This window comes from Salmo salar, chromosome ssa16, assembly GCF_905237065.1.
Source record: "Salmo salar chromosome ssa16, Ssal_v3.1, whole genome shotgun sequence".
NCBI lineage: Eukaryota > Metazoa > Chordata > Actinopteri > Salmoniformes > Salmonidae > Salmo > Salmo salar.
The window spans coordinates 67,072,812-67,098,886 of NC_059457.1; the positions used below are offsets into that span (position 1 = coordinate 67,072,812).

The 26,075-nt window shown below is 45.5% G+C and overlaps 1 protein-coding gene across 8 annotated transcripts; it reads right to left on the reverse strand.

Moving 5' to 3' along the window:
- Positions 1-80: 80 nt before the first annotated feature.
- Positions 81-26,034, reverse strand: LOC106574252 (protein Shroom2). 8 transcript variants are annotated; one of them, XM_014149998.2, is made up of 11 exons: positions 15,048-15,210; positions 10,967-11,077; positions 10,567-10,584; positions 10,330-10,470; positions 7,400-10,031; positions 6,383-6,468; positions 5,163-5,879; positions 3,816-4,406; positions 2,771-2,951; positions 1,931-2,203; positions 81-1,636 (listed from the first exon to the last, which is right to left on the reverse strand). In XM_014149998.2, the coding sequence occupies exons 2-11, from the start codon at positions 11,071-11,073 to the stop codon at positions 1,364-1,366; spliced, it is 5,019 nt and encodes a 1,672-aa protein (XP_014005473.2). In that variant the 5' UTR covers positions 11,074-11,077; positions 15,048-15,210; the 3' UTR covers positions 81-1,363. The 8 variants fall into 8 exon arrangements, with proteins under 8 accessions (XP_014005473.2, XP_014005471.2, XP_045553559.1 ...); XM_014149996.2 differs by lacking the exon at positions 15,048-15,210 and adding an exon at positions 12,835-13,232; XM_045697603.1 differs by lacking the exons at positions 10,567-10,584; positions 10,967-11,077; positions 15,048-15,210 and adding exons at positions 23,132-23,280; positions 24,745-26,034 and having other exon boundaries at positions 6,383-6,465.
- Positions 26,035-26,075: the final 41 nt, after the last annotated feature.

The window sequence follows — 26,075 nt, forward strand, 5'->3', positions numbered from 1 at the left end:
AACCCCTGCCATTTCTTAGCTTAGTCATTGTCGTTACGGCCACTGGCCAGTTGGGTAATAAAGGTCAGACACCAAGAGCGTCAGAGTCATACTGTTTATTGTCTTCAAATTGATGTGAGAGTACAATGCATGCATGTATGGTTATACAAAGTATGGACATACAAATCCTTTAGTGTTCACAGTGGCAGACGCCCAGGCACAACGTCAGGTTGAGATAGGTCCCTAAACAGGGGAATTCTGGGACGATAAAGTGCTAATTCAAATCTTTGATTTTAAGATCCCTTCATTGGTCAAATCGCATCTTCCGCTTTTAACCCAACTCTTCCAAAAGAAAAAAACTGCCATTCAAAATACACATACATGTTTTGTAGAGGTGCAGGTGTCTGTCACTCTGGTTCCTGGCTCGCCTCTGTACCTGCTGCTCACAATGGATTTCAAAATGTTTAATTACCTTTTTCTACTTTTGGAATAAAAATTTTTTTTTAAAAAGACCCAACACATGAGTAAAAAATAAACATTGTCAAGAAATACCATACTAATGTATGGGGAGTGGGGCCTGAGAACGAGATTGGTTGAAAACATACACATCTGTGTTGTAGCTTAGTGGTGTGTGTAGTATGATATGTACTGTTTGGAAAAATCTGAAAATAACTTTTAGACTTCTGAACCAAACCAGCACTGTCCCATTGAGGAAAAACCCTGTTCATGATCTAATTATAAAACCTATACTTCACAATAAGAATATATATCATTTGTATTGTAATTAACTACAACGTAGGTTTATAGGTGAGTTTACCTGAAATGTCAAGTCATCTGTAAAATATTTAAAAGGCTACAATAAATTACTAAAAAAACATCTTCCATCACGCATTATATTAAACAGAGACGCTCCGCCTCGCCTTGAGAATCATTTGAGAGCGTAGCCCTCACCAAGAGGCCTCACCAACATCCCTGAATCAAACACATTTAGCAAAGCAAGTTTCATCGATCTTAATGAATTTCTTCTAAGGAGCTAGTTTAAATCCAGAAACAGGGTGTTTCTTCAGCCCAGAAAAACAGCTCCTGTCTGTACTGTGGAACTGAAATGTAACAGGCTTCAAGAAGTCAGTCAACTACAACAAAAAGCGCACAGAAAATCCAGCATTTCCAAGTCCAACAGCGCCTCTGAGGCTCTCTAGTGGCCAGTCTGTGTCAGTACACCACATCACCTCTGTGTGGCCATTGTCAGAAGGAAAAGTCTAAAGAGATCCTTGGAATGTCCCAACTCTGACGTCGCCCTATTGAAGTTGAAAGGTAAAGGTTACGGTTAGGTAAGGGTTAAGGTTAGGGACGTCCCAAGCAATTCGGATTGCACTAAACATCGTCAGAACAGCAGCCTTTGCTCCAACAATAAACTATCCAGCAGACATTTCAGCTGCTCCTCTCCCAGTTTGATCTTGTCTTCCAGCTTGCGCTGCTCGATGATGAGGGCTGACTTCATCTTGACAAAGTGCTGGTAGTCTGCCAGGCTCTCGTGGCTGAGGTGAGCAGCCATGATGCTGTAAACCAGGCGCTCCCGCCGGTCAAGGTTCTCCTTGAGCTCTTTGGCGTCTTCATGCTGTCTGATCAACAACTTCCTCTTCTCCGACAGGGTGCGCTGAGAGAGGGAGGGCAAACAGAGGGTGCAGATCAGTAAGAGGGATACTAACAAATGCAGGGAAGCAGTTATGATGGAATCAGTCGAACAACTTCCTGATTAACGCACAGTACACACATCAATTAATGTTGAACATGAATATTGTAAGTTGGTAAATGCAAACATCCCTTTAGTCTAGTTTGTAATATCACTATAGCTCTGAGCTAATGAGGATGAGTGTTAACCATCTAATCCTGCCTCACGAGTAGAGTGGGGAGAGCTATGTCCTGCCTTAACCTCCACCCTAGCCCCTACCTTCTCTTCTGGTGTGGTGTCTTCCTCCAGACTGTTGAGAGCGTTCTCCACCCTGGCCAGTCGGCCGGACAGGGACAGCAGCAAACTGACCACCTTGTCCAGATCTCCCACGAACATCCTGAACTTGTCCAGCTCGTTGGGCTTGCAGACCTTCTGCACCATGGCCTCCACCTCGTCCCCCAGAGAGTTGTTATCGTGGACGTCCTCCTGAAGGCTCTCCCTGGCCTCGCGCAGCACCTGCAGCTTCTTACCCAGGCTGTCAATCAGCTCTTGCTGTGGGGAGAAAGACAGGGACAGACAAGGAGATGACATTGGAGAGAGCCATTTCACAAACGGAATAGTACTTGAGGAACTATTCCTTAATCCTGGAGCGCTGCAGAACGGCAGGTTGTCGTCTTGCCTCAGCAGTGAACCACATTCAGCGAATCAAAGTGTTGAAGATCAGTTGAATCGGGAATGACGACGCTAAACTTGGGGAAAAGCTGCAGTCCTGTGACTCTCCGGGAGCAGGATTGACGATCAGTGATTGATATGGCATGAAACAGTCAGTAATAATAAATAATAATAATGTTTCATTGTCACATACACCAGATGGGTGCAGTGAAATGTGTTGTTTTCGAGTAGGGCTCTTCAACCTTGTTCCTGGAGAGACACCGTCCTGTAGGTTCTCACGCCAACCCTAATCTAGCAGACCCGATTCCATAATTAGCTTGTTGATGAGCTGAATCAGGTTAGTTACAACTGGGGTTGGAGCAAAAACCTACAGGAGGGTAGTTCTCCAGGAACAGGGTTGGAGAAACTGGTTTTACAGGGTCAGTATACTACGCTGTGTCTCTGTACCTTCTTGCTGGCCAGGTCGATGTCCAGTTCGTCCTCTGAGTCTTGCTCCAGCTCCTCCAGCTCGTCCTCCTGCATGTCCTTCATCTTGTTGAGCAGCTCAGCCTTGGGGGCAGATGTACTGTAGTAAGAGGAGCTGGTCACCAGGGACCCTGTGGCAGCAGACATGCCCTCCTCCTCTCTCCTGGAAGGGATAGAGACAGAAAGCAGAGGGTTATTTAACCAATAAGGCCCAAGGATGTGTGGTATATGGCCAATATACCAAGGGCTGTTCTTAAGCACAGCACGAAGCGGAGTCCCTGGATACAGCCCTTAGCCGTGGTATATTGGCCATATACTTCAGAGGTGCCTTATTGCTATTATAAACCGGTTACAAACATAAATATAAAAGTCGTTATGCGTCATTATTATCTGATATACACACACACACATCTGGAATGCTGTTTTAGCCAATCAGCATCCAGGACCCAAACTACCCGGTTTTTAATTCTGGTTATTAGTACTGTATATTCCCTATGTAGTGCAATACTATTGAGAAGAAAGCAGGCAATAGGACGTCACGTGAAATGCAGGAGGTGATCGCTCAATATCGATGGGCCAGAGCAACTCCTACACTTCTAAGATCTCAGAGAGGTCGTTTAAAATTGCAGGTAAAACGGAAGGTTTATGCCCCTCCATTGTATTCAGTTGTAGTCTGTGATTCAATATATTGCCAACAGGGGGCATCTGTGTTACGACAGCCACAGTCTATGGGTTGATCGTTGTTTAGAATTGGACTAGTGTGTTTTTGTCATGTATACATTTCCCTCTACTCATCCTCTCAATGGGAAGAAATATTAACACCCCATAATGTGTTTTTTAACTCATCTGAACAAATACCTCTGAAGTGGGAGAGGAAGTCAGTCTGATAAAAACGTAAAAAACACAAAAATACACAGAACGATGTGTGATTATCTAGATTATGTTATGACTACCAGTAAATGCCCAGTTAATTTGTTCATAAATGTTATATTTCTGGACTGGCAGATCCCATTCCCAGTCAGCTCACCGGTCATCCATGCCCCTGGGCGGCAATCCCTGTTTGGGGGAGACTTTCCTCCTCTGGTGCCCCCCATCCAAGATCTGCTCCCCCTGGGGGAAGATTCCCTCCATCAGATCCATGGTGGTCTTCATCTTACTCTGGTCCAAGATGTCCACCAGGGACTTATCCTTGTCCATGATGTCTCTGGCCAGCTCCTCTCTCTTCACATCCTCCTCCGAGTTACTCTTCTGAGGCTGCTGGGGACCCATGGTGGAGGTACCGGAGGGTCCGTTGGTCTCAGACTGCCCAGGGGACAGGCCTTCTTCTGGGGCTACAGTGAGGTTTGGGTCCCTGGGGGGACTCTGGGGCCCATGGCGTGTGTAGGGGGTGTAGGCACGGAACAGGGAGTAGGGCTGCGGCTCAGGGGAGGGCAGGCTGGTCGGTAGGGGCGAGGGAAGGTCGGGCCCCTCTGAAACTCCAAGGGCCCTATTTTTCTCGCTGTGCAGCAGGTACTGGCGGCTCTCCCTCTCTGTGGTGCTCTCAACATGGACGATCTTCACAGGGACCTTCTTCCCTACACTGCTCATCTCCATCACAGCGTTCGTCCTGTTCTCTGGCCTGTAGAGAGACAACGGTAGCTAGTCTTAACTTAGTTATCCAATGTATTATGAGAACAATGTGTGAAATGTTGTCACTTAAAATGACACAAATAACGTTATGAACAGATTCTTTAACCGTTAGTCTACTTTACAGCTCAGTTTACTGAAACTGAAATAGGATTTTATATCAGGAGTGAGTCACATTAACCACATCTACCATATACAAGCTTACAGTCCATGTTACTGTCTGACAGTGGACAGGTTGAGTCAATGATAATTACAGGGATGGAACGGCGCTGTCGACTGAAAGGTCATGCAGTCAGTCAATCATATGACCAAATAAAATTACAGCCTTCTGTCTCCAGGCTTAATGTTAATGTCCTGGCTACTGTGGCAAAAATACTGCACGTGCCCCAATGCTGAGCAGCTGAAACCAAATCATTGGGAAATGGATCATAGGAAAACTAAACCATTGCATTCTGGTCTGTGGCACATCACACCATGTAATTCCAAATAATCTTCCATAGCCTCCTCTATCAATGTGCTGCTACTACGATAAAGAAATGAGACTTGAAATTGAGCTGCATCACGCTACAGAATCAGGAGATAGGCTCCTGCAACTAGGGACCGTTCTGGCTCGGACAAGGCTTACGTACTGTAAGTAAAGCAACACAAGACAACAATCCCCCAGTTAGTTACGTAAGGCTGTACAGTAGTTAGAGGGGGAGCTGAGGAGACGGGCATAAGAATGCCAGTTAATCTGCTTAGCGCTTACCTGCTCTGGGCTTCATCCTGCATAGACAGAGAGACAGGGGGCTGGTCCGTCAGCCTCTGTGGAGCGAACTGAGGAGAGGGAGAACTAGTCCCACCTGAGGGAACCGTCAGACTGGCAGGCTGGTAGGAGAAAAAAGGAGAGTGGGAAGAGGGGGAGGGTGGCGGCTCTAGTGTTGAATCAGCTGCTCCCTCCTCCGTGTCCAGTCCAGCGGTTCTCCCAGGGGAGGGAGAGGGGAGCTGGGTGGAGCCCAAGGAGCAGGCTTGGTTCGGGGCAGGATCCAGCTCTGTGCCATGGGGGGAGCAGCTGCTGCTGGATGATGGTTCAGCCTGATGGGTGCAAGGGCCAGGCAGGAATTCCTGGGAAGACGGTCCGTAGGAGGAGGATGTGGTTGAGGGGGTTTCCAGGCCTAGGAGAGGCCAGTGTGGCATGATGATAAGGCCTGTATTCTGGGGCTTGGGAGCCAGCGTTGGAGGTGGTAGTGGTTGCTCAGACACAGAGCTGTGGGTGTGGTTGGAGGGGTACGGGGGGAGAGCGGGGAGGTTGTGGGCAGGGTCCGCAGAGTCCCGTTTGTATCTGTGGTCGGAGGGGTGAGGGAGGGGGGCGGCCACGTCTCTGCTGCTGTGTGGCTCCGTGTCGGTCAGTCTTGGAATAGACGGTTGTGGAGGCTGTGGGAAGTGGTCGAGCTGGGCTGGCTGCTCTCTGCTCTCGCTCTGCCCTCTGTCAAACAGAACAGGAAACTATAAGACAACCAAACACTCACTCTAAGTACATATTCAACTGAAATGAGGAGCCCTTTCTGTATTTATTTATTCATTTTTATTTTCACAAATTCATCACATACTGTGCATAAAAAATTCTAAAAAATAACTAAAAACATCAACTAATCTCTGTAATAACACCCGGGGTGCAGCGAGTGGGTTTACAACCTGAGACCTGAGTTGACGGTGATAGCCTGAAACAGGATTGGTTAACACTTTTAGCTGTAGCTTGACCTCCCAACCCCTAATAACTACACCTGGGCTGAACTGGCATGCTCCCCACCTGCCCTAACTCAAACTGCTATTGCTAATATACTGTAGTACACGCATGTACATGTGGGTTACCGCACCGCCAACAGGTAACTATCACCTTGAAATATGTTCCAACGACAGGGGGATAGGTTATAACCGATCTGAGAACAGAAACCAGAGTCGAGAAGAAGAAGAAGGTGGAACGCTCACCTGGTGGTGTAACTGCCTCCTTGCTGGTCCTGTCTGTGATCCAGATACGGGTTTTCAACAGAGTCTCTCCATGGCACAGGGATCTTCTGAAAGAAAATGAAGAACACACGGAATTGCCTTAATATAGCTGGCCCAATATAACCTCCTGTTAAAACAGCACTCTGGCCAGCTGGTTTAATGCCTTAATATAGCTGGCCCAATATAACCTCCTGTTAAAACAGCACTCTGGCCAGCTGGTTTAATGCCTTAATATAGCTGGCCCAATATAACCTCCTGTTAAAACAGCACTCTGGCCTGCTGGTTTAATGCCTTAATATAGCTGGCCCAATATAACCTCCTGTTAAAACAGCACTCTGGCCTGCTGGTTTAATGCCTTAATATAGCTGGCCCAATATAACCTCCTGTTAAAACAGCACTCTGGCCAGCTGGTTTAATGCCTTAATATAGCTGGCCCAATATAACCTCCTGTTAAAACAGCACTCTGGCCTGCTGGTTTAATGCCTTAATATAGCTGGCCCAATATAACCTCCTGTTAAAACAGCACTCTGGCCTGCTGGTTTAATGCCTTAATATAGCTGGCCCAATATAACCTCCTGTTAAAACAGCACTCTGGCCTGCTGGTTTAATGCCTTAATATAGCTGGCCCAATATAACCTCCTGTTAAAACAGCACTCTGGCCTGCTGGTTTAATGCCTTAATATAGCTGGCCCAATATAACCTCCTGTTAAAACAGCACTCTGGCCTGCTGGTTTAATGCCTTAATATAGCTGGCCCAATATAACCTCCTGTTAAAACAGCACTCTGGCCTGCTGGTTTAATGCCTTAATATAGCTGGCCCAATATAACCTCCTGTTAAAACAGCACTCTGGCCTGCTGGTTTAATGTTTAGACAATACAACGTGGACTTTGACATCTAGAAAAAAAAAATACTCATGCATGTCTGTGCTAATGTCAAAGGAAGTCACGCAGATCACTTCACTACCGCTACACTAAGAACCATTCGATGGAAACGCTCACCTGTGAGTAGAAGTCTTGTGAGGGAGACGATCTGGACCTCTCGTGGACACAGACAGACGTCTCCTCTGTTCCCTGGTCCAGGATGTTGTCAGCAGAGTGGTACCTCCCCTGGGGCTTTGTGTCTGAAGCCTTCCTCTGCATGTCCCAGGTGACCTGGTACTCAGCGAATGTCCCCAGCCTCTGCTGCTCCAGTAGGGCCTGTCTGCCTGCGGGGCTGAGGGGGTCTGAGTGGTGGTCACTGGAGGTCTCACTGGCCAGGCCCGGCCTCCAGCACTCCTCAGTTTCCCCTGAGTGGGCTCTCCCTCTGGCTTTGCCCTCTCCGTGCTCCAAAGTGCTGGAGGTGGTGCTGGAGCTCTGCTGGCCTGACTTGTGGATGGTTGAGTTGGGTCTGCAGAAGGAAGGTTTAGCAGCCATTTCAAAGAACTTCCGCCGGTCTACAAATGACCGTGCTGTTCCAACGGGATGTTCTCCCTCACCCTCCACACCGAGCTTGTTGATCTTGTCTGGCTCGGAGAACGAGTGGACCCTCTTGTTCAGAGGGAAACGCTTGCGGCCGCCAATGCGGGAGACTATGTGCGAGTTGGGTTTGGTTAACGGAGCCTCCGACCCTGACCCGGGAGGTTCTAGGTCTCTCCTCCTAAAGGACGTGGCCTGGAGGACCCTAGCCTGCGCCTCTTTGAGGTGGTCCTTGTAGGAGGAGGAAAAGGAGCCATCGGAGGAGGTGGAGGAGGTGGACTTCCACCCCCCCGGGTCTGTCTCCTCTTCCTCTGGCTCCTCCGTCTCGCTGGGGCAGGTCAGGGTGGCAGCACTCCGGCTTTTCTGCAACTGGGCCCTCTTTAGCTGGATCTCGTTGCGGAGGGTGGTGGCGTATCGGTCGCTGCGTCTCGCCAGTTTGCCCGTTGCCGTGTTGTCCGTTAAAGCCTCCTGTATGGCGTGGTTGGCTTCTCCCGCGCCGTTGGATGGTGGTGGTTGTGGTGCCGTAACAGGGTGATTGTTCTCCACCAGGCTCTTACTCTCCTGGGCTAGAGAATGAAGCATGGGGCTCCTACTCTCCTGAACTAGGCTTCTACTCTCCTGAGCCAGACTGTGGAGCATGGGTGTCTTTTGCGAAGAGATCTTGTGGTTCTCCTGAGAGACCCAAGGGTCTTCTCTCAGTGGTGCCGCCTTGTGGTCCTTGGGCGGACTGGGAGTGTAAGAACTTCTAAGCTGGGCCTCTGTAGAAGGTCTCTGGCCCTCACTCCTCCTCTCCTTCTCCTCAGTGGTAGGTTTACCAGATGAGGATAAGGAATTAGAGGTTGTGTGCCCGTAAAGCAGAACATTGGCCGTTTGGATATTTCCGTTCCGCTCCTTGCTGTTGGTGTAAGACTGCTGAGGATAAGGAGGATACTTGACCTTGTTGGTCTTGTGGGAGGAACTTGTGGAGCCCCTGTCGCTGCAGCCCTTAGCTAGCTCCATGTCAGCCCTCCAGACCTCAGATTTGCTCTGTCTAACACGAGTCTCTGGCTGGGCTGGCTGCTTGGTTGTGATGCAGTAGTACCGGATGTGTCCTCCGCCGTCATAGCTCTGGTCGATGGTCGAGGTGGACAGGGACGTGGTGGAGGACCTCACGTGGTTCCTGCTGTTACTGCAGTTGGTAGGGAGCTCCTGAAGGCTGTGGTAGTAGCTACCGACGCTCTGCGGCTTCGGTGGATGTGGGGCGGATCTGGTCTGCAGGTAGAAAGTGCTTTCGTCGCTGTACTGCCGCTGGTGGTTGGGCAGGCAAGCGAAGGGAGACTGACTCCGTCTCACGTCCTGGCTAGACACCGAGAACAGTTTGTTTGGGTTGCTGAGCTGGTTGTGGTTGTAGTCCGGTGCTCCTGCTGCTATGTTTGGGTGGAGGAAGTCCTTCTTGCGAGGTGGAGGGTTGTAACTGCACCTGGGGTCTACCCCGTTCTCATCGTGAGAGATATGGTTGCCCCGGCCTCTGTAGCTGCTGTTCTCTGGGGCCTCAGCCAACCTGTCCACCCCTCGTTCCTGGGTCTTCATCTGCCCGTGTGGTGGAGCTCCAGGCCCCTCTGTGTAGGCAGGGTACACCTTGGTGACAGCAAAGCTGTCACTGCGCAGGGGAGGAGGAGGAGGAGAGGGGGGCGCTGCTACCCTCCTCCTCTCTGGGACATGCCACACAGGGCCTATGTGCGATCTGCCAGAGCCTGAGCTGGAGTAGCGGGAGCCAGGCTGTTCCTCTGGGACTGTCCTGGGGCTTTCTGAGCCTCCGTCCCCCTGGGACAGCTGGAGGTACCGGCTGTGGCGTTGCTCACCCGGCCTTCCATCCTCACTGGTCTGAGTCTGGACCCCCTTATAGAACATGCTGCCCTCAGTCACGGCAGTGTCGGCGAGGGCCAGAGCAGGCTCCGGGGGAGGGCTGGTAGAGGAGAGGCAACTGAAGGCCGATTCTCTCTTCCCACCAGACCCTCCACCGCCAGAGAGAGGCTCAGCACTGCAGTGGTACCTGCTGGGGGAGAGGCATCCTGGTGGGAAGGGGTGTGAGGGGCGCTCTACTCTCTCCATATTCCCCACGGAGCTGAACTGGCTGGATAACTGGTGTAGATTCGAGTCGTGGTCCCCGCAGCTGGAAAGGTCTTTTGTGGATGCACTAGAAATAAAACAAGACATTGTGTTAATAATCTGGTTAGCAGTAGCTAAATTAGATTTATATTAGGCATTATAAGCCATTTATTCTGTGTTTTCTTGTTCTTTGATAACGGACCTACTTTTAGATGTTTGTATACAATGACAGGAGATGAGAACCCCGTAGGAATAACAGCTGCCCCTACCTCTGAGGAGATGGAGTAACCATAAACTCTGAGTGTAACTGTGATGACCCTAACGGCCAGTGTCTGAGTAACATTGACACTAGGAGAAGGAGGTCATAGATTCTTCCAGCAGCTCACCTGACTTCATGTTTAACCTGCCACACAGGTGGAGGTGGGGGTGCAGGTGGAGGCTCGTTGTGACTCTCTGTGGGTTCGGGGTGATCTTCTGTGAACTTGGAGGAGTGCCATGAATGGGGCCGGGAGACTGGTTCATTCCTCCTACAGAGAGAAGGTTAAGGAAAGCATGTTATTGAAATGCAACTAATTGAAAACAGAAGGTAACAGACAAACAATTCTCTCTCATTTCAGTCTCACCCCTTGAAGCGGTTCTTCCTGAAATGCATGTCGGAGAGAGGTAACAAAAATATGTAATTCAGTAAAAAAAAAAAGTAAGAAACTACTACAAAAAAATAAATAAATCGGATGTGGAAAAGTTGTTTACATTCATTGTGTAGAAGATATGAACCAAAACAATGAAATATAGACCTAGACAGATGAGATAGAATGTGAAGCTTTCGCCGAACAAACCTGGCACATAGACAAGCACCACAGACAACTACAGCACTATACGCCACGTAATGTTGGAAGCTGGGATGCAATGGGTGACATCAACAACAGAGTGAGATTGGGTTCAAACATTGAAAGTCACAAGGGACCACTGAAGGATCAGTTTGGGATAGCTAGTGTACTGGAGGAGGTTGCTATTCCACAATACCTCATAGAACTTCGTAATATCTTGGTGAGAAAGTTCCTGGCCACATGTTTGTCAGTTTCTGATTCTGATGGCATGGTGGTCTGTGAGTCAATATCCACCATTTTCATTTTCCTGGGCATGCAGCAGAGGAGGAACACATACAATATTGTCAAAATCCAAAAGACAGATCCCTGGTCACTATCATTTAACATTTGTCATTTAGCAGACGCTCTTATCCAGAGCGACTTACAATAGTGAGCACATACTTTTTCATACTGGTCTACCAACTGAGCTACAAAGTACTGAAGATCCTCAGTATACTGTCAGTGACTGACCAATGAGAACAGTGCACCCCCTTCTGGCCAATAAGAGATTTATGCTTTATATTCATTGTACATTGAATGGTATGTAACATGGGTGACAGACCTTAATAATTAGTAGTTAATTTGGTCAACTCTAGTATGTTTGATGAATCAGTCCTCAAAACGCAAGAGGAAACCACCATTGCAGTAGTAATCTATGAGAAATATCTGTTATTTAGAAGAACAACACTGAGACAAAATAGAAATGACCTTTAACATGGTCTGTCTGGTGGTCATCCAACCGCCATATGGCTGTATGGCGACAGACAGAGAGAGATCCCTTGAGTGTAAACAGCATGGTGTAGGCGGAGGCTTAGCCTTTGAATCAATTAGAAAGATGAGATCAGTGGTTTCACACTATGTGCAAGCTGGCGTCTGTTCAACACAAACATGGGTTCAAATACTATTTGAAATATTTCATTTTTGCTTTAGCCTGCCTGGAGTGCCAGATGGGTGGCATTTGCACTTTTATAACTATTATATTGGTTCCATTGCACCAGGAGAGCTCAGTCAAGCCCAGATAAAGAATGTGAAATGATATCAAATAGTATTTGAACCCATGTATGGTCCAACAAGGCATTTTCAGTCCAGTTTTTCTTTTTTTTCACCCTGTGACCCACACCCGGTTGGCACAACCAGAATGGACCAGACAAGACAAGAGCAACATATTGTGGACTACAGATACTGTATAAGCATAAGGCTAAGAGCCACCCACTCAAATCCTTAACCTCTCTGATCTACGATACAAGACTCCTACATTCCATCATGGGGCCAAAGGAATGTGAAGATGTATTTTGCTTTGCAGTCAGCCCCAAAGGAGCTCAGTCTGAAGTGGGACATCAACGTTGGCAATCTTCCAAAAGTTCACGCACTTGGCTCATGGAGTCAAGCTAATTTATGGGAGGGAGGATGAGGGCAACCTGAGAAGCTCTCCTCCTCAATAAGAAGCATAAAGAAAGAGAGCGTCAAAGACAGACCATGTAGGCACGCACGCACACCGACACGCACGCACTCCCTCCCTCCCTTCCTCCAGTCAGTCAGTGGTCCTGAGAGTGGTATGCTGCCCTAACAGAACCCCAACAGAGCTCACAATAGAAATGCAAATGGCTATTCTAGTCAGGAGTCCTTATTGTCAGGGTTACAGCTGAACTGCCACAGCTACCCAGAGGGGAGGAGGAGGAGACGTCGGGGCTAGTTTCACAAAATCCTCCTCCGGTTTCAGTGAAAACGACATTCGAAAACAAACAGTAGCGAAACTGACCCAATTGGGTGTGAATATCTAGGCAATGCGGGCAGCACGTGTGAAACGCGTAGCCTAGACTGTAGGCTTAGATAAAAACAAAATAAATCAAGAGGAAAGCTTTGTAAATACACATGGAGGCAATTAGCATTTCAAACTGAAAGAGATTTTATTGAAACTACATTTTAAGTGGCTCGGCGTGGAGTTGACACAGCATTAGTTAGGGAGACGGATGAGAGAGAGGGAAGTCCAATGAGCTTAATAAGAAGAAATCAAAGAAAACTTACCAAAGAATTATCAATCTCGCTGTGGCATTTCAGATGCACTCTTTTGTTGTCAAGTTCTCTTTCAGCAAATAACAGCGTCTCAGAGAGCACTGAGAAAGCAGGCTGAAAATGACTGCTCCTCTCCTCAGAGCCTTTCTACGCAGTGCATTCCTTTGAGACACTTCAATGATTGACAAGGCACTTCTACAGACCCTGGTCAGATTTTAGAGCTTCTTTGGCAAAGGAGCTATCTGTGCAAAGGAATCCTCCACATCCATAACTTCTGCTGCATCAGTCCAATCACAGAGATCTCAAACACAGACAGAGAGCTCTTCTGCCATACTCTTTACACACACAAACTGACTGACACTCCATCTTGGTGTGGCTCCAACAAGTGTGTTTGCTCCTAGTGTTGTATATAATAGGAGATTTCCTAGGGGATTGTGGGGATTTACCTCAGGAGGGGTGGGGCCAGGGTTATTGTCATGCCCAGTGTCCTTGCTGTAGATCAGTCTATGGGGCTTTCTCATTGGCTCACGGCCCATTAACCACTCACGTGGAGTTGAAAAAGTAAAATTTTGTGTGTGTGTGCTGACTGACAATGCGCACACACACACACACACACAGAATCCTGGCATGAGACAAATCAACAGGGTTTCACCCAATTGCAGTTAGCTTGGACATGTAGATCCGTTTGAAACAGTTCCAATTCCAGAGGAATCTGTAAAGCTGATTTGACGACAGCATTACAAAACAGGCAATTGGCAACCAACCAATGCGCACCACACAGTTGGCGGTGGGATGTGTGCTGTATCGTAGTGACGAGACCGAGACCTCCACTTAATTAACGGAGTCACAGGTCAGCTGACAATGGAGAGAAGAATACAGAAAAACAACTGATAGTACGCTCTCTCTCTCTCGTTAGTGAACAACGCAATGACCTTGACGGCAGAAAGACAAGGCCAAGATAACTAACTACTTGACTTCTCTATCTGAATGATATCAGTCACGGTGGAAAACACAGCAACTCGATACAGGGGGAAAAGAAAAAGGCCCAGTAGAGATAATTTAGTCCTGCAGTCGAAGAACAAGTGTCATCGACAGATACTCCACCATTACATTCCAGAATGGCGAGGGGTTGGCGGTTGATGTATGTAAACCAAACACTGTAAGTCCCTAGACACAATCAATCCCAGTTTAAAATAACAGTAAACATTTCTAAGAGAAGAGCTATTTTTCGACTGGTTCAGATAACCAGCGAAAAACCAGCGAAAAACCAGTGACTCTAATAAGGACGTAGAACTGTTGAATCACCACCTTGCTGGACAGAAGAACCAACCCGTACAGAATCAGGCAGTGTGCCCTGCTATGGCTCGGCCCACTGAGCCCCGCTGCCTGGTTTTTAAATGGGGGCTGAATGAAACAAGCAACACAATAGAAAGTGCCAGCGTAATCACAGCTGGGCTTATCGGCTGGTTACAGAGAGGATACCTCAGCATCAGGCCCCACACCCACGTTACATGCCATTCTGTTCCTACAGGGTTCAGATACCAGCCTGTAAATTAGTGGGTATAGTATGTGGCATAGGAACGACGGTCAGTCCTCTTTACCCTCATTCTACAAAGACATCTGGAACAATAAACTGATGGCCTAATAAGTCCTAACACAGATCTGATAAAGTCACCCCCAAAAATGTAAAGTGTCTGTCTCAGAGCAAATGCTTACTCTGGAGTAGAACAGTTTGTCTTTGTGTGGGAGTGGAGGTAGAGGGGAGAAGAGGCCCTCGCTGTCATCATGTTCATGGTTCAGTGTTAATCCAGGGCTTTGCCTGAGGATGGGAGACTCCCTGCCTGACAGAGTAGACACCATAGGATCTTCTTCTCCCTCCTCACATGTTTAGGTTGACCATACAATAAGTCCTAAAGGATCATTTAACCACATAGCCCAATTCAATTAAAAAGTTGAGGAAAAAGTTGGAAAGACGTGCTTGTTTTATTTTGGCTGTCACCAACCCCGTTTTCAAATCTGATCATGGAAGGAGGACAAAACTAGTGTGACATAGCTATAATAAAGCAATATAGACAATTGTCATTGTGCAAAAATGACTATTTTTGAAACACTAAGACTCCTAAAAGATAAGCTTTACAGCAGATAGTTTCAGTGTCCTCATTGTCCTGTGAGTCTCACTTCTAGATAACTCTTACCATTAAAGTAAATAACATAGAAAAGCATACCTGAAATGATGTCTTCAGTGAAGTCCCATTCCTACCCTCTCAATCCAGGCATATTAAGGGAGATACAACAGCAACCACCCCCAGAGCCTGGCTGTCCTCATTTGACTACACTGCCTTCCCAAAGCAGAACTGATGAAAACAATGAGCTCTAGTGAGACAACCTATCCCAACTAGCAATGTCAACTCACCTAGGCAACATGGAACGTTCCACTTTCCACACCAAGCGGGGGGAGGCTAAATCTACAACACATTAAAAGATTTAATACAGTAAAAGACGATCTATCCAGATACTCCACAAACTATGGCGTCTACACCAGAAATAAAGCATATTATTTTACACTGGTTCATATAGGATTTGCATAAGATTTTACCTGGTACAATCAGTCAATTCCCACCTTTTTTAACAGTGTTTACTACTTTGCCCTCTCTCTAAACTGAGTGAGTTCATGCCTGTGGCTTTACAGGTTGTAATAGGATTCAGGCATTAAGACGCTGGAGCCAGTCAGCAGGGACCTTGTACGATGTCATGAGTTTAAACTACTCTAACATATTTCATTGGATTCACGTTCAATTTTTTTTTTTTTTAATGCAAGTATGTGCCTCAAGTGTGGCCTACTATAATACACTTGAACAGAAAAAAAAACATGTTTATAAAAACACAAAAACCACAAAGAGAAATTCGACTACATATAAAAACAGATTTTCATAGAGCACTTTGAGTGACATGAATTCACTAGGCTTATATTACATATAAGACATAAAAAAGCATATAAATACATATTTCTATGACATATAAAAAAAGCAACTTCGTCCACTAGATGGCATGTTGTTGTGCCTCTTCTACTTATCCCATCTTTTCTGCAGTTGTTTGTTCTGGTTAGCAGCAGGGAGTGTGGAAGACCAGAGTCCGGAGAGATGAAATTACATTAACTGCAGAATACAACACAGAGGTGTGAATGTCTGATTGAGGAAATTCAATATTGGATGCCTAAATCAAATCAGGGTTGATCCATCATTGGCCCCCATTCAATTCACTGTGTGTGTGAGAGAGAGTTAAAGTCTAAAATCCACAGGGGGGTTCAGAAAGAATTCACCTAAGAATACTCTGCATGCCTTCTAGACCAGCATATGGTCATTAGCTAGTTACTGGTGGTGCCAAAACGCAGCGGGTTGGCAGTTTGGCCATGGTCTATTCACACACACACACACACACAGTTCTTTTCACACACACAGGGGCCCTGCCGGTTGAGTGGTGATGGTCCCCTACCACCACCACCAGCTGTCTCTGGGTCTATCTACGTCAGGGACAGCCAACGACACAGCCAGGCAGCTAGACCAGCCAGCCAGGACCCTGGAATTCAGACAAAGCCCCTGGGACAGAGCGCTGGTTGGCCCTGGCTCCCCAACAATGGCCCTAACTGGCCCTCTTTGTGTGATTGACAGGGTGCACTCACATGGAAAATGGTTCCCCTTTTGTTCCGTGGTCCCTTCTCTAATGGTGTGATGGGCTAGCTAGTGTACCACACGTTTGTGGCCGACTGATAAACTAGAGGACAGCCTCAAATGGCGCTATAGTGCTTGAGATGTGCGCAAGTAACATAATTGATGTGCTTAAATTGATGTTTACCTTCAATTGCCAAGTCACCTCAGAAAACCTTGTCATTTGGCATTGAAAGGGTAACATTCCTGAGTAATGAATGAGTCATAATGAGGAAGTGTTTGACCTGTAGTGGGGCAGTCTGAGCTGAAAGTCAGAATGATCAAGGGTCTGTCAATGGGATTTAAAAGTGTAAGAAGCATAAGGGAAACAGAACCGATGGGTGTCTCTGGACAGAGTGATGTCTGATGATGACAGAGAGCCGAGGTAAAGTGGGCTAAAGGTCCCCCATGTTTCGAAACTTGGCATATGTCGCTCTCTCTGCCCCTACCCTCGCCCCCTACTCCCCAGATACTCCTCTGTGCCATTTAAGAGTCATTATCTAACCTGAAATAACAGCCGTGACAGAGAGAGAAGTCTGGACAATGGGTCCATTGTCTTCCTCAGCCAATGAGAAGAGAGGCCCAGTCAGTCTCTACAGGACATGCAGCCCCCCTGCCTAAGTCATGAGATGGGCAGTATATTTCTGCTGTATACAACCTAGTTGCATCCCAAATGGCACCCTATTCCCTATACAGTGCACTACTTTTGAACAGAGCCCCATAGGCCCTCATGAAAAGTATTTCACTATAGAATAGGTTGCCATTTGGGACACTAACCCAGACAGCCAGCCAGAGGAGCATGAGAAAAACCACAAGTCTGGCTTTTCTAGTGTAAATATACACTCCAAGGCACTAGATATTAGTGTTGCACGGTATACCAAAAGTTCTGTACTTTCTCGACATTATAGCATGAAAAACGGTTTGGTACTAGAATTGTTTATTTTCTGTACTTCAGTCAAATGTGTCTCACGGATCAAGTCTGTCTACCCGCGCAGCCAAACCGAACGAGAGTGTGCTCGCATACTCCCTTAAGTACTGTTTGTCCATTTTGAGACGGCGTAGCTAGTAATACATTCAGTTAATCTAACTCAAGGAATCTGTCTTTAATTTGATGTATTTTCTTTCCCCCAAAGAGAGCTTAGTTGCGCAATTTTACATTAACTAAGTATTTTTCTGTAAAAAAATGTGCATGAAAACAACAAAGACTATTGAAGATTCCCAACAGTTGACCAATCGCCAACGAAGGGGCGTAGACTTCATCTCCGAACTTCGGCTTGCCTCCAGAAAGAATGTTGTGTGCCTGAACAGCCTAAAAAAATAAAAAAATACTCGCTTAAGTCCAAAACGTCGTCATAATATAAGCACGAACTCTACCGAATGTTTCGGCTGTGAAGCATGCGGACGCCTTTATAGCGCGAGCACACCGTGTCTGCTCCACAACCTGCACATTGAGTTCTGGGCTGTTAACTTCTATGCAGCATGAGTGGGGAGCTAACACACTTGAATAATGTGAAACTGTTCACAAAACAATCTCCATACAGGCTACAACACTTTACAATGCAAGAAGATACCAGTAGCTTCCAGCTTTGTAGGCTAGCTTCCCTTTCTAGTTTACAGCTGAAGCTAACGTCAATTCACTACTCTCTGGTACTTTGTTTGAGAAACCATAATGATAAAATATGCTGATTTCAAAGCAGATTGCCATCAACACTTAATTCATTCGCTTAAATCAATGTATCTCCCAAAGACGATATGTTCTGCCTCAGTTTATTGACTGTGTGTGAGAGAATAGGGCTCTGATTGCCGCCCCACCAGTGTTGCCAACTAATTTTCAGGGTAAATTACTAGAGGCAGGTTGATTTGTTGCTATAAATTGCTAAATGACGTTGTGAAATCATTGCGTGATAACGTAAAACTGCGTCATTACGTAAAATACATAATAACGTTACTCAAATTGACTGCCCATCTTGGCGAAAAATATGATTTGACATTTGTTCTGGTACAGACTCCCACTCTTTTCTGTACTTCTGGCTGTACAATTTTGATTGAGATATGTTGATTGATGTTGTAAGTTCTGTTCAAGATCAAACATTCGTGACCAATGATATTCATTGGTTTTGGCTCGTAGAACCCGTACTACTGCTGCAGTCAGCCAACAATGAGTTGCAATTTGCTGAAATTGCTGCTGCCTGTGCACGAGCTGAGCGCCTGCTGCTGACGTCACTCACAATGCACTTTTGCAGCCAGGCACGTGTGTTGTGACTGAGTGTGTGACAGAGAAAATCGTTTGTGTCATTTAGAGGTGAAAATGCGTACATTTTAGCATTTGAGTCACTTTTCAAAAGTTACTAAAAGTTCAAAATACATTTTTTTAAAGTAGCTAAATTTGTTGCTAGGTGCTGTTTGACAAAAAAAAGTTGCCAGGGTAGTCTGAAAGTTGCTAAATCTAGCAACAAAATTGCTAAATTGGCATCACTGCGCCCCACTCTTGCTAATGAATGATGTCATTACTGGTTAGAGACTTTTAAACAGCACTTTAATAAAATAACTTCTATGCAAATGTTGTTGATCAGTACAATAAATGGAAGGGAAACAGAGTGTCATCTGTAGCCCGATGAAATCAGCCATAACAAGCTCAATCTTAATTTACCCAGTTTATCAAGAGATTTACCATTCAAATAAGTTATGTAGTCAGACAAAGTCAAATTGATTGTATTATTTATTAATTAATGCATACATGGCCATCTGAAAAATGTTGACATACATCAAGTGCCATTCTGTGACTTCGGCTAAAATGCCTTATTTTTTATGTGGTATTGTTTTGGAATTGTTTTGGTGTAGAGTATTGTAATAGTAGAGTAGGGTTGTGCCGAGTAGTCGGGAAAAAATGAGTATCGTAACAGATATGGGAAATTTTCCTGATACGATTATGATCCCAGTATTTTTTGTAATTATCCGTGATCTAAAAAAAAAATGATATTTGGGTGTCAGCACACATCTTTCAATCAAGTGCAAGGTGCCATGTGGTCTAAATATCTCAACTGGATAGTTTGCCTGTCTGTGAAGAGAAGGGTGGGCTGTATGTTGATCCTGCTGCTCTGATTGGATAGAGTGAATCTGTACTTCTCCATTCACTCACTTCACTTCATAATTTCATACGATCACTTCTCCTCGCATGTTTCGGTCTGATCATTTAGATTGCTGCTGCCTCCTGTTCGCCTGCTACTATGATAAATCAAATGGTGAGGACGTTTGCTAGCTAGAAAGCTATCAAGCGGACCAAGGGTAGAGAAGATGAACCGCCGATGCTCATTCTCTGAGTGACAGCAAACTTTTCTTCCTGTTGCAAGTTGAGGAAACAGACACACTTGTTTGGTCTATAAACGTGCAGGGAGATAGGTATTTTGACATCTATTTAGGCATATTAAAACACTTCCGTTTTTGCCGATCACGAGTATCATCTGATCCGATCTGACTAGGAGATATTTGCTGGCATTAACACTTTCACACCTACCAGAGAATGTGTTTTATGAACACGCCACAAAGTTCAGAGCATTCCTTCCCCTATAGGGCAGTCTTCAATGTTCTCTACACTGGCTTTCTCTCATTGTTGTGTGAAGGGGTTAGTTTGCTCACATAATATAAGCCATGTACTGCATCCCGTCCCTGTTGGGTAGATATCTGTAAAAAAAAAAAAAAGTAACTTCACACTGCTTTACTAAGCATAGTAGATATCACGGATGAAAGAGTGTAAAAAAAGTGAAGTTCGTACCTAGTCCTAGTGTAACCATAACAAGCTGTGGCCTTGCCCTTCGTGGTTTAGTAATGATCGGTTAGCATTCCACTCTTCCAGTTCAAACTAAGGTATACTGTACTTTATGACCAAGCAATATTCTATAAATGACATGTGTCTAGTATAATAACAGTCCTGTATATGCATGTCTGTGGTTAGAGTTGCACCAATATATAGTCCCTGAGACCAAACACATTATCTTCACAAATACAGTACCAATCAATAGTTAATTTGCACTTAGAGGGACTATCATTTGTTTTTCAACAGGACAATGACCAAAAAACACACCTTTAAGCTGTGTAAGGGCTATTTGACCACGAAGGAGAGTGATGGAGTGCTGCATCAGATGACCTGGCCTCCACAATCACCCAAACCTCAACCCAATTGAGATGGTTTAGGATGAGTTGGATCGCAGAGTGAAGGAAAAGCAGCCAACAAGGAACTCCTTGAAGACTGTTAGAAAAGCATTCCCCGTGAACCTGGTTGAGAGTGTGCCAAGCTGTCATCAAGGCAAAGGTTGGCTACTTTGAAGAATCTCAAATATACTTAGATTTGTTTAACACTTTTTTGGTTACTACATTATTCCATGTGTGTTATGTCATAGTGTTGATGTCTTTACTATTATTCTACAATGTAGAAAATAGCAAAAATAAAGGAAAACCCTGGAATGAGTAGGTGTGTCTAAACTTTTGACTGGTACTGTACATAAAATATTCCCACTTGTTAAAAAACCCCAACAAAGGTCAATGTGTGACTGCAGCTTGCCCGCAACACCAATTACAACTGCAGCTTCGTTGCTTTATGTATCATCCCAGCAGGTCAAAGTGGGTTGAAATGATACCCCCCAGCTGGTTCTGAAATTCCATTTCTGAATGGACTGACTACAGTACACAGGACTCCTCGTTTCCAAGACAGTGTCTTTTTGCAGACACATGAGTCCAGAGTGAAAGTCATTTGTACAAAAAACATTCTTCCTGATATGCCCAACTCTTGTGTGCTGCATTTGGTATTGTGTGTCAATTTCAGATAAAACAATATACACTGCTCAAAAAAATAAAGGGAACACTTAAACAACACAATGTAACTCCAAGTCAATCACACTTCTGTGAAATCAAACTGTCCACTTAGGAAGCAGCACTGATTGATAATACATTTCACATGCTGTTGTGCAAATGGAATAGACAACAGGTGGAAATTATAGGCAATTAGCAAGACACCCCCAATAAAGGAGTGGTTCTGCAGGTGGGGACCACAGACCACTTCTCAGTTCCTATGCTTCCTGGCTGATGTTTTGGTCACTTTTGAATGCTGGCGGTGCTTTCACTCTAGTGGTAGCATGAGACGGAGTCTACAACCCACACAAGTGGCTCAGGTAGTGCAGCTCATCCAGGATGGCACATCAATGCGAGCTGTGGCAAGAAGGTTTGCTGTGTCTGTCAGCGTAGTGTCCAGAGCATGGAGGCGCTAGCAGGAGACAGGCCAGTACATCAGGAGATGTGGAGGAGGCTGTAGGAGGGCAACAACCCAGCAGCAGGACAGCTACCTCTGCCTTTGTGCAAGGAGGAGCAGGAGAAGCACTGCCAGAGCCCTGCAAAATGACCTCCAGAAGGCCACAAATGTGCATGTGTCTGCTCAAACGGTCAGAAACAGACTCCATGAGGGTGGTATGAGGGCCCGACGTCCACAGGTGGGGGTTGTGCTTACAGCCCAACACCGTGCAGGACGTTTGGCATTTGCCAGAGAACACCAAGATTGGCGAATTTGCCACTGGCGCCCTGTGCTCTTCACAGATGAAAGCAGGTTCACACTGAGCACGTGACAGACGTGACAGAGTCTGGAGACAACGTGGAGAACGTTCTGCTGCCTGCAACATCCTCCAGCATGACCGGTTTGGTGGTGGGTCAGTCATGGTGTGGGGTGGCATTTCTTTGGGGGGCCGCACAGCCCTCCATGTGCTCGCCAGAGGTAGCCTGACTGCCATTAGGTACCGAGATGAGATCCTCAGACCCCTTGTGAGACCATATGCTGGTGCGGTTGGCCCTGGGTTCCTCCTAATGCAAGACAATGCTAGACCTCATGTGGCTGGAGTGTGTCAGCAGTTCCTGCAAGATGAAGGCATTGATGCTATGGACTGGCCCGCCCGTTCCCCAGACCTGAATCCAATTGAGCACATCTGGGACATCATGTCTCGCTCCATCCACCAACGCCACGTTGCACCACAGACTGTCCAGGAGTTGGCGGATGCTTTAGTCCAGGTCTGGGAGGAGATCCCTCAGGAGACCATCCGCCACCTCATCAGGAGCATGCCCAGGCGTTGTAGGGAGGTCATACAGGCACGTGGAGGCCACACACACTACTGAGCCTCATTTTGACTTGTTTTAAGGACATTACATCAAAGTTGGATCAGCCTGTAGTGTGGTTTTCCACTTTAATATTGAGTGACTCCAAATCCAGACCTCCATGGGTTGATAAATTGGATTTCCATTGATTATTTTTGTGTGATTTTGTTGTCAGCACATTCAACTATGTAAAGAAAAAAGTATTTAATAAGATGATTTATTTCATTCAGATCTAGGATCTGTTGTTTAAGTGTTCCCTTTATTTTTTTGAGCAGTATATTAATGCACATCTGTAAGTGGGATGTATATACCGTTTTTACCACAGGGCACTTCTTCTCAGCACAATGGGAGAGATGGTACCCAGCAAATAGTGCCCATTGAGACATCCTGTATTGTACTCTTATTCAATGTCTGTCATATTCAATTTAATAGAAATGGGTGTAAGGGCAATTTAGTTGCAGCTCATAGCCTACCTTCTGACGACCAGGGCGAGGGTCTTGTGGGAGCTCTTGACCAGGCAGACGGCCTCCTGCCTGGATCCACTGATGGGAACTGTGTTGATGTTGACGATCTCATCTCCCACCTGCAGGCTGACCGTCGCCGCCTTGCTGCCCTCCTCCACCTGAATCACACAACAGGAATGTTTAATTAAAGGTATTTATCGTTTATTCATCATTAACAGAACAGTTATAACATACTGGGGCAAATTTTTTGATTTTGTCACTGGTAACATTTCTGAAGTGAAGAGTATAAGAAAACAATTGCACACAGATAGTGTTGGCAGGGGAAAAGGGGCTAGTCAAGGGATGCTGTCTGATAGTGACGTGGATAAAATAACATGTTACAGACTTAATTTCTCATTAGTGAAGTATATTTTAATAACAGTTCACTTTCCATAGTTCATTCGGTTTAGAAGAATATCACATTCCATCCACAGACTGTGTTGACAGGACCTGCTCTTCAACCCTGCCATGCTGGCATTGAGTCAACTTCATTAAAAATGGTTCCATCATATCCACCCTTCCAAATCCCCTCTGTCCAGCCCCGTCTCAACATTCAGAGGGGGACTAGCCTACTACTGACAAGCAAATGGAGCAAGTCACAAAGTACTGTGAGATGTATGATTTTGTACATTATATAAATCTAAAATGAACAAGATGGATTGTTATTATGTGTAGCTTCTGAAAGTGATGAACAGCTGGAGAACACAAGCAATAAGGCGTAAACCCAATCCCTATAAGAGATGGTGGCCAGTGACCATGGATCCATGAGTCCATTGTGTCCAGCCTGCACTGGAAGAATTATACTGTGGCAACCTGAGAGCTGATAAAAAATTTAACCATAAGCAACTTGAGAACGGTTGGAGCAGACTTGTTGCACATTCCATCACTTATTCTCTACACATACAGGAGTACAGGAGAGAGGAGGAGAATGGAAACTGATAAACAAACTGTTTCCAAACTGTTTCCTCATTCTGTTGGAGAGCAGCACTGACTGAGCCAATCCTGGTCTGCCAAACACACCTTATCTTCACTTCTACATTCCTCACTGGTTCCTGGCACTGCTGTGATGAGTATGGAAGACAGCCGCAGCTGAACAAAACTAGTGGTGACTAGTGGAGATGTGCTCAAGACATTGGCCAGGGCAGAAGTTTAAAGGTGGAAATGTGCAACATACCAAAGGCATAAAAGGTGTGGGGACAGCCCCAACTATTTCTGGACTGAGAAAACATGTGTGTTGGATGAAACACACACAGTTAACCAATCAGGAAACTACAGTGATGTTCCAGTGTTTAATCTCCACACAGCCTTATTTTCATATCAGGGGAAACAGGAAAGGTGAAACCCATCCATGACAGTGGAGAAATAAATAAATGTAAATTGTTTTTATTTGCATGATTGATCTATGGTACTTGTTATTGTTGTTAATGTGCACATCATTTGTTGTTAACTAGTGTGGCTAAAGTTAAGTCAATATGGTTCTCTGTATTTGTCTTTCTTCATCCTAATCATCATCATAGATAGATAGATAGATAGATAGATAGATAGATAGATAGATAGATAGATAGATAGATAGATAGACATACCTTGGTTATGAGCAGTGGTTCTCGGTGCTCCAGACCCCCTCTCAGAGTGAACCCCCAAGGGGCCCCACCAAACAGCATGACATCCACAAATCTATATTCAACATCATCCTTATTCCTGTCCCCGACAGCCGTGAATATGTCCGCGTCTAGGAAGGCTTTGACTTCTCTAGCTGACATCCTTAACTCGCTTCTGTAGTCGACGACGTCCATGGTGTTGAAGAGGGATGGGAATTCTGACAATCAGAAGTTCCCGACTAGCCCCCGTTTTATTTCACAATAGAAAGATCAACTAACTTAGTCACTATAATTTGCTGTCATATGTGAACACCTGCCATACTCCATACACGACAATGCGTTTAGCTGATGAATAACAACAACGCTCAGCTTGTACAGTTGTAGTTTTTCCTGGTTAAGACAGCGAATCGATATAAACTGTCCTCTTTCTTTCCTTATGTTTTCCATCACAGACATATTTTCCCCGTCACTCATAGTAACCAACGGTGATGAAAAAACATAGACCTTACCCTCCTCTCCAATTGTGTCTATTCAACAGGCATAATTTGATGCCTCACGCATCGTTTTCAACCAGCTGGCTTCTCTATTAAGCAAACAACCCAAAGTTTTGACACGTCTGAAAAAAACATGGTTAATGTTTTAGAAAGCAAAAAAAATATTAAATCAAATAATTTAGGCAAGCCTACTTGAGGAGAACAAGAAAAGAAGACGGAGTCCGGTGAAAACCCAGTGTTGAAGGTCTGCACGGGACAGGCACCTGCGATGAGACACCTGCACAGACAGAAATCGTAATGGCGTATTTTTGTATGGACTATAATCCGCCATGGTTCGTTCGACAAAGCCTATGGAGAAAATGAATGGTGTTTTTGGATTAACTCCGAAAATAAAGTGTGGTAAATACGGGCTTCGAACATGTTATTCCATGAGATCATCTTCATCAGCTAATGTCACTTTATGTGAGTTTTGACGAATTTATGTAAAAAATAAATTAAAAAAACACAAATGCTTCATAATTCGCTAAAGTAATGTTAACTGACTGATACTATATCATAGAACAAAATGTATAAACTCGCCTAAATTTGTGTTAACTTCAGACCTTATTTTTTGCGTTTATTCCAAAACTGTATTATTTCGCCATACATTTTTCCCATAGGGATGGCTGAACGAAGCAGAGGAAACTAATTTCCGGGTTATAGGACCACAAACTGGCGAGCAGAGGCGCGCTCTGGTCTAGCCGCGCGTGCTCGATCGTCACACTAATATTATTAATGATTTCGATTTCTTTTGAGTTTCCCTCACGTGCAATTAACACATTT

What these genes read in the sequence shown, in the direction of transcription:
- LOC106574252 (XM_014149994.2), bottom strand. Translation starts at nt 24,954, where the DNA reads ATGGACGTCGTCGACTACAGAAGCGAGTTAAGGATGTCAGCTAGAGAA. An exon ending in CACAAGACTTCTACTCACAG is followed by an intron (nt 6,469 to 7,399) that starts GTGAGCGTTTCC and finishes ATTTTCTTTCAG; the next exon opens with AAGATCCCTGTGCCATGGAG. An exon ending in TCGACCTGGCCAGCAAGAAG is followed by an intron (nt 2,204 to 2,770) that starts GTACAGAGACAC and finishes TTCTCCCCACAG; the next exon opens with CAAGAGCTGATTGACAGCCT.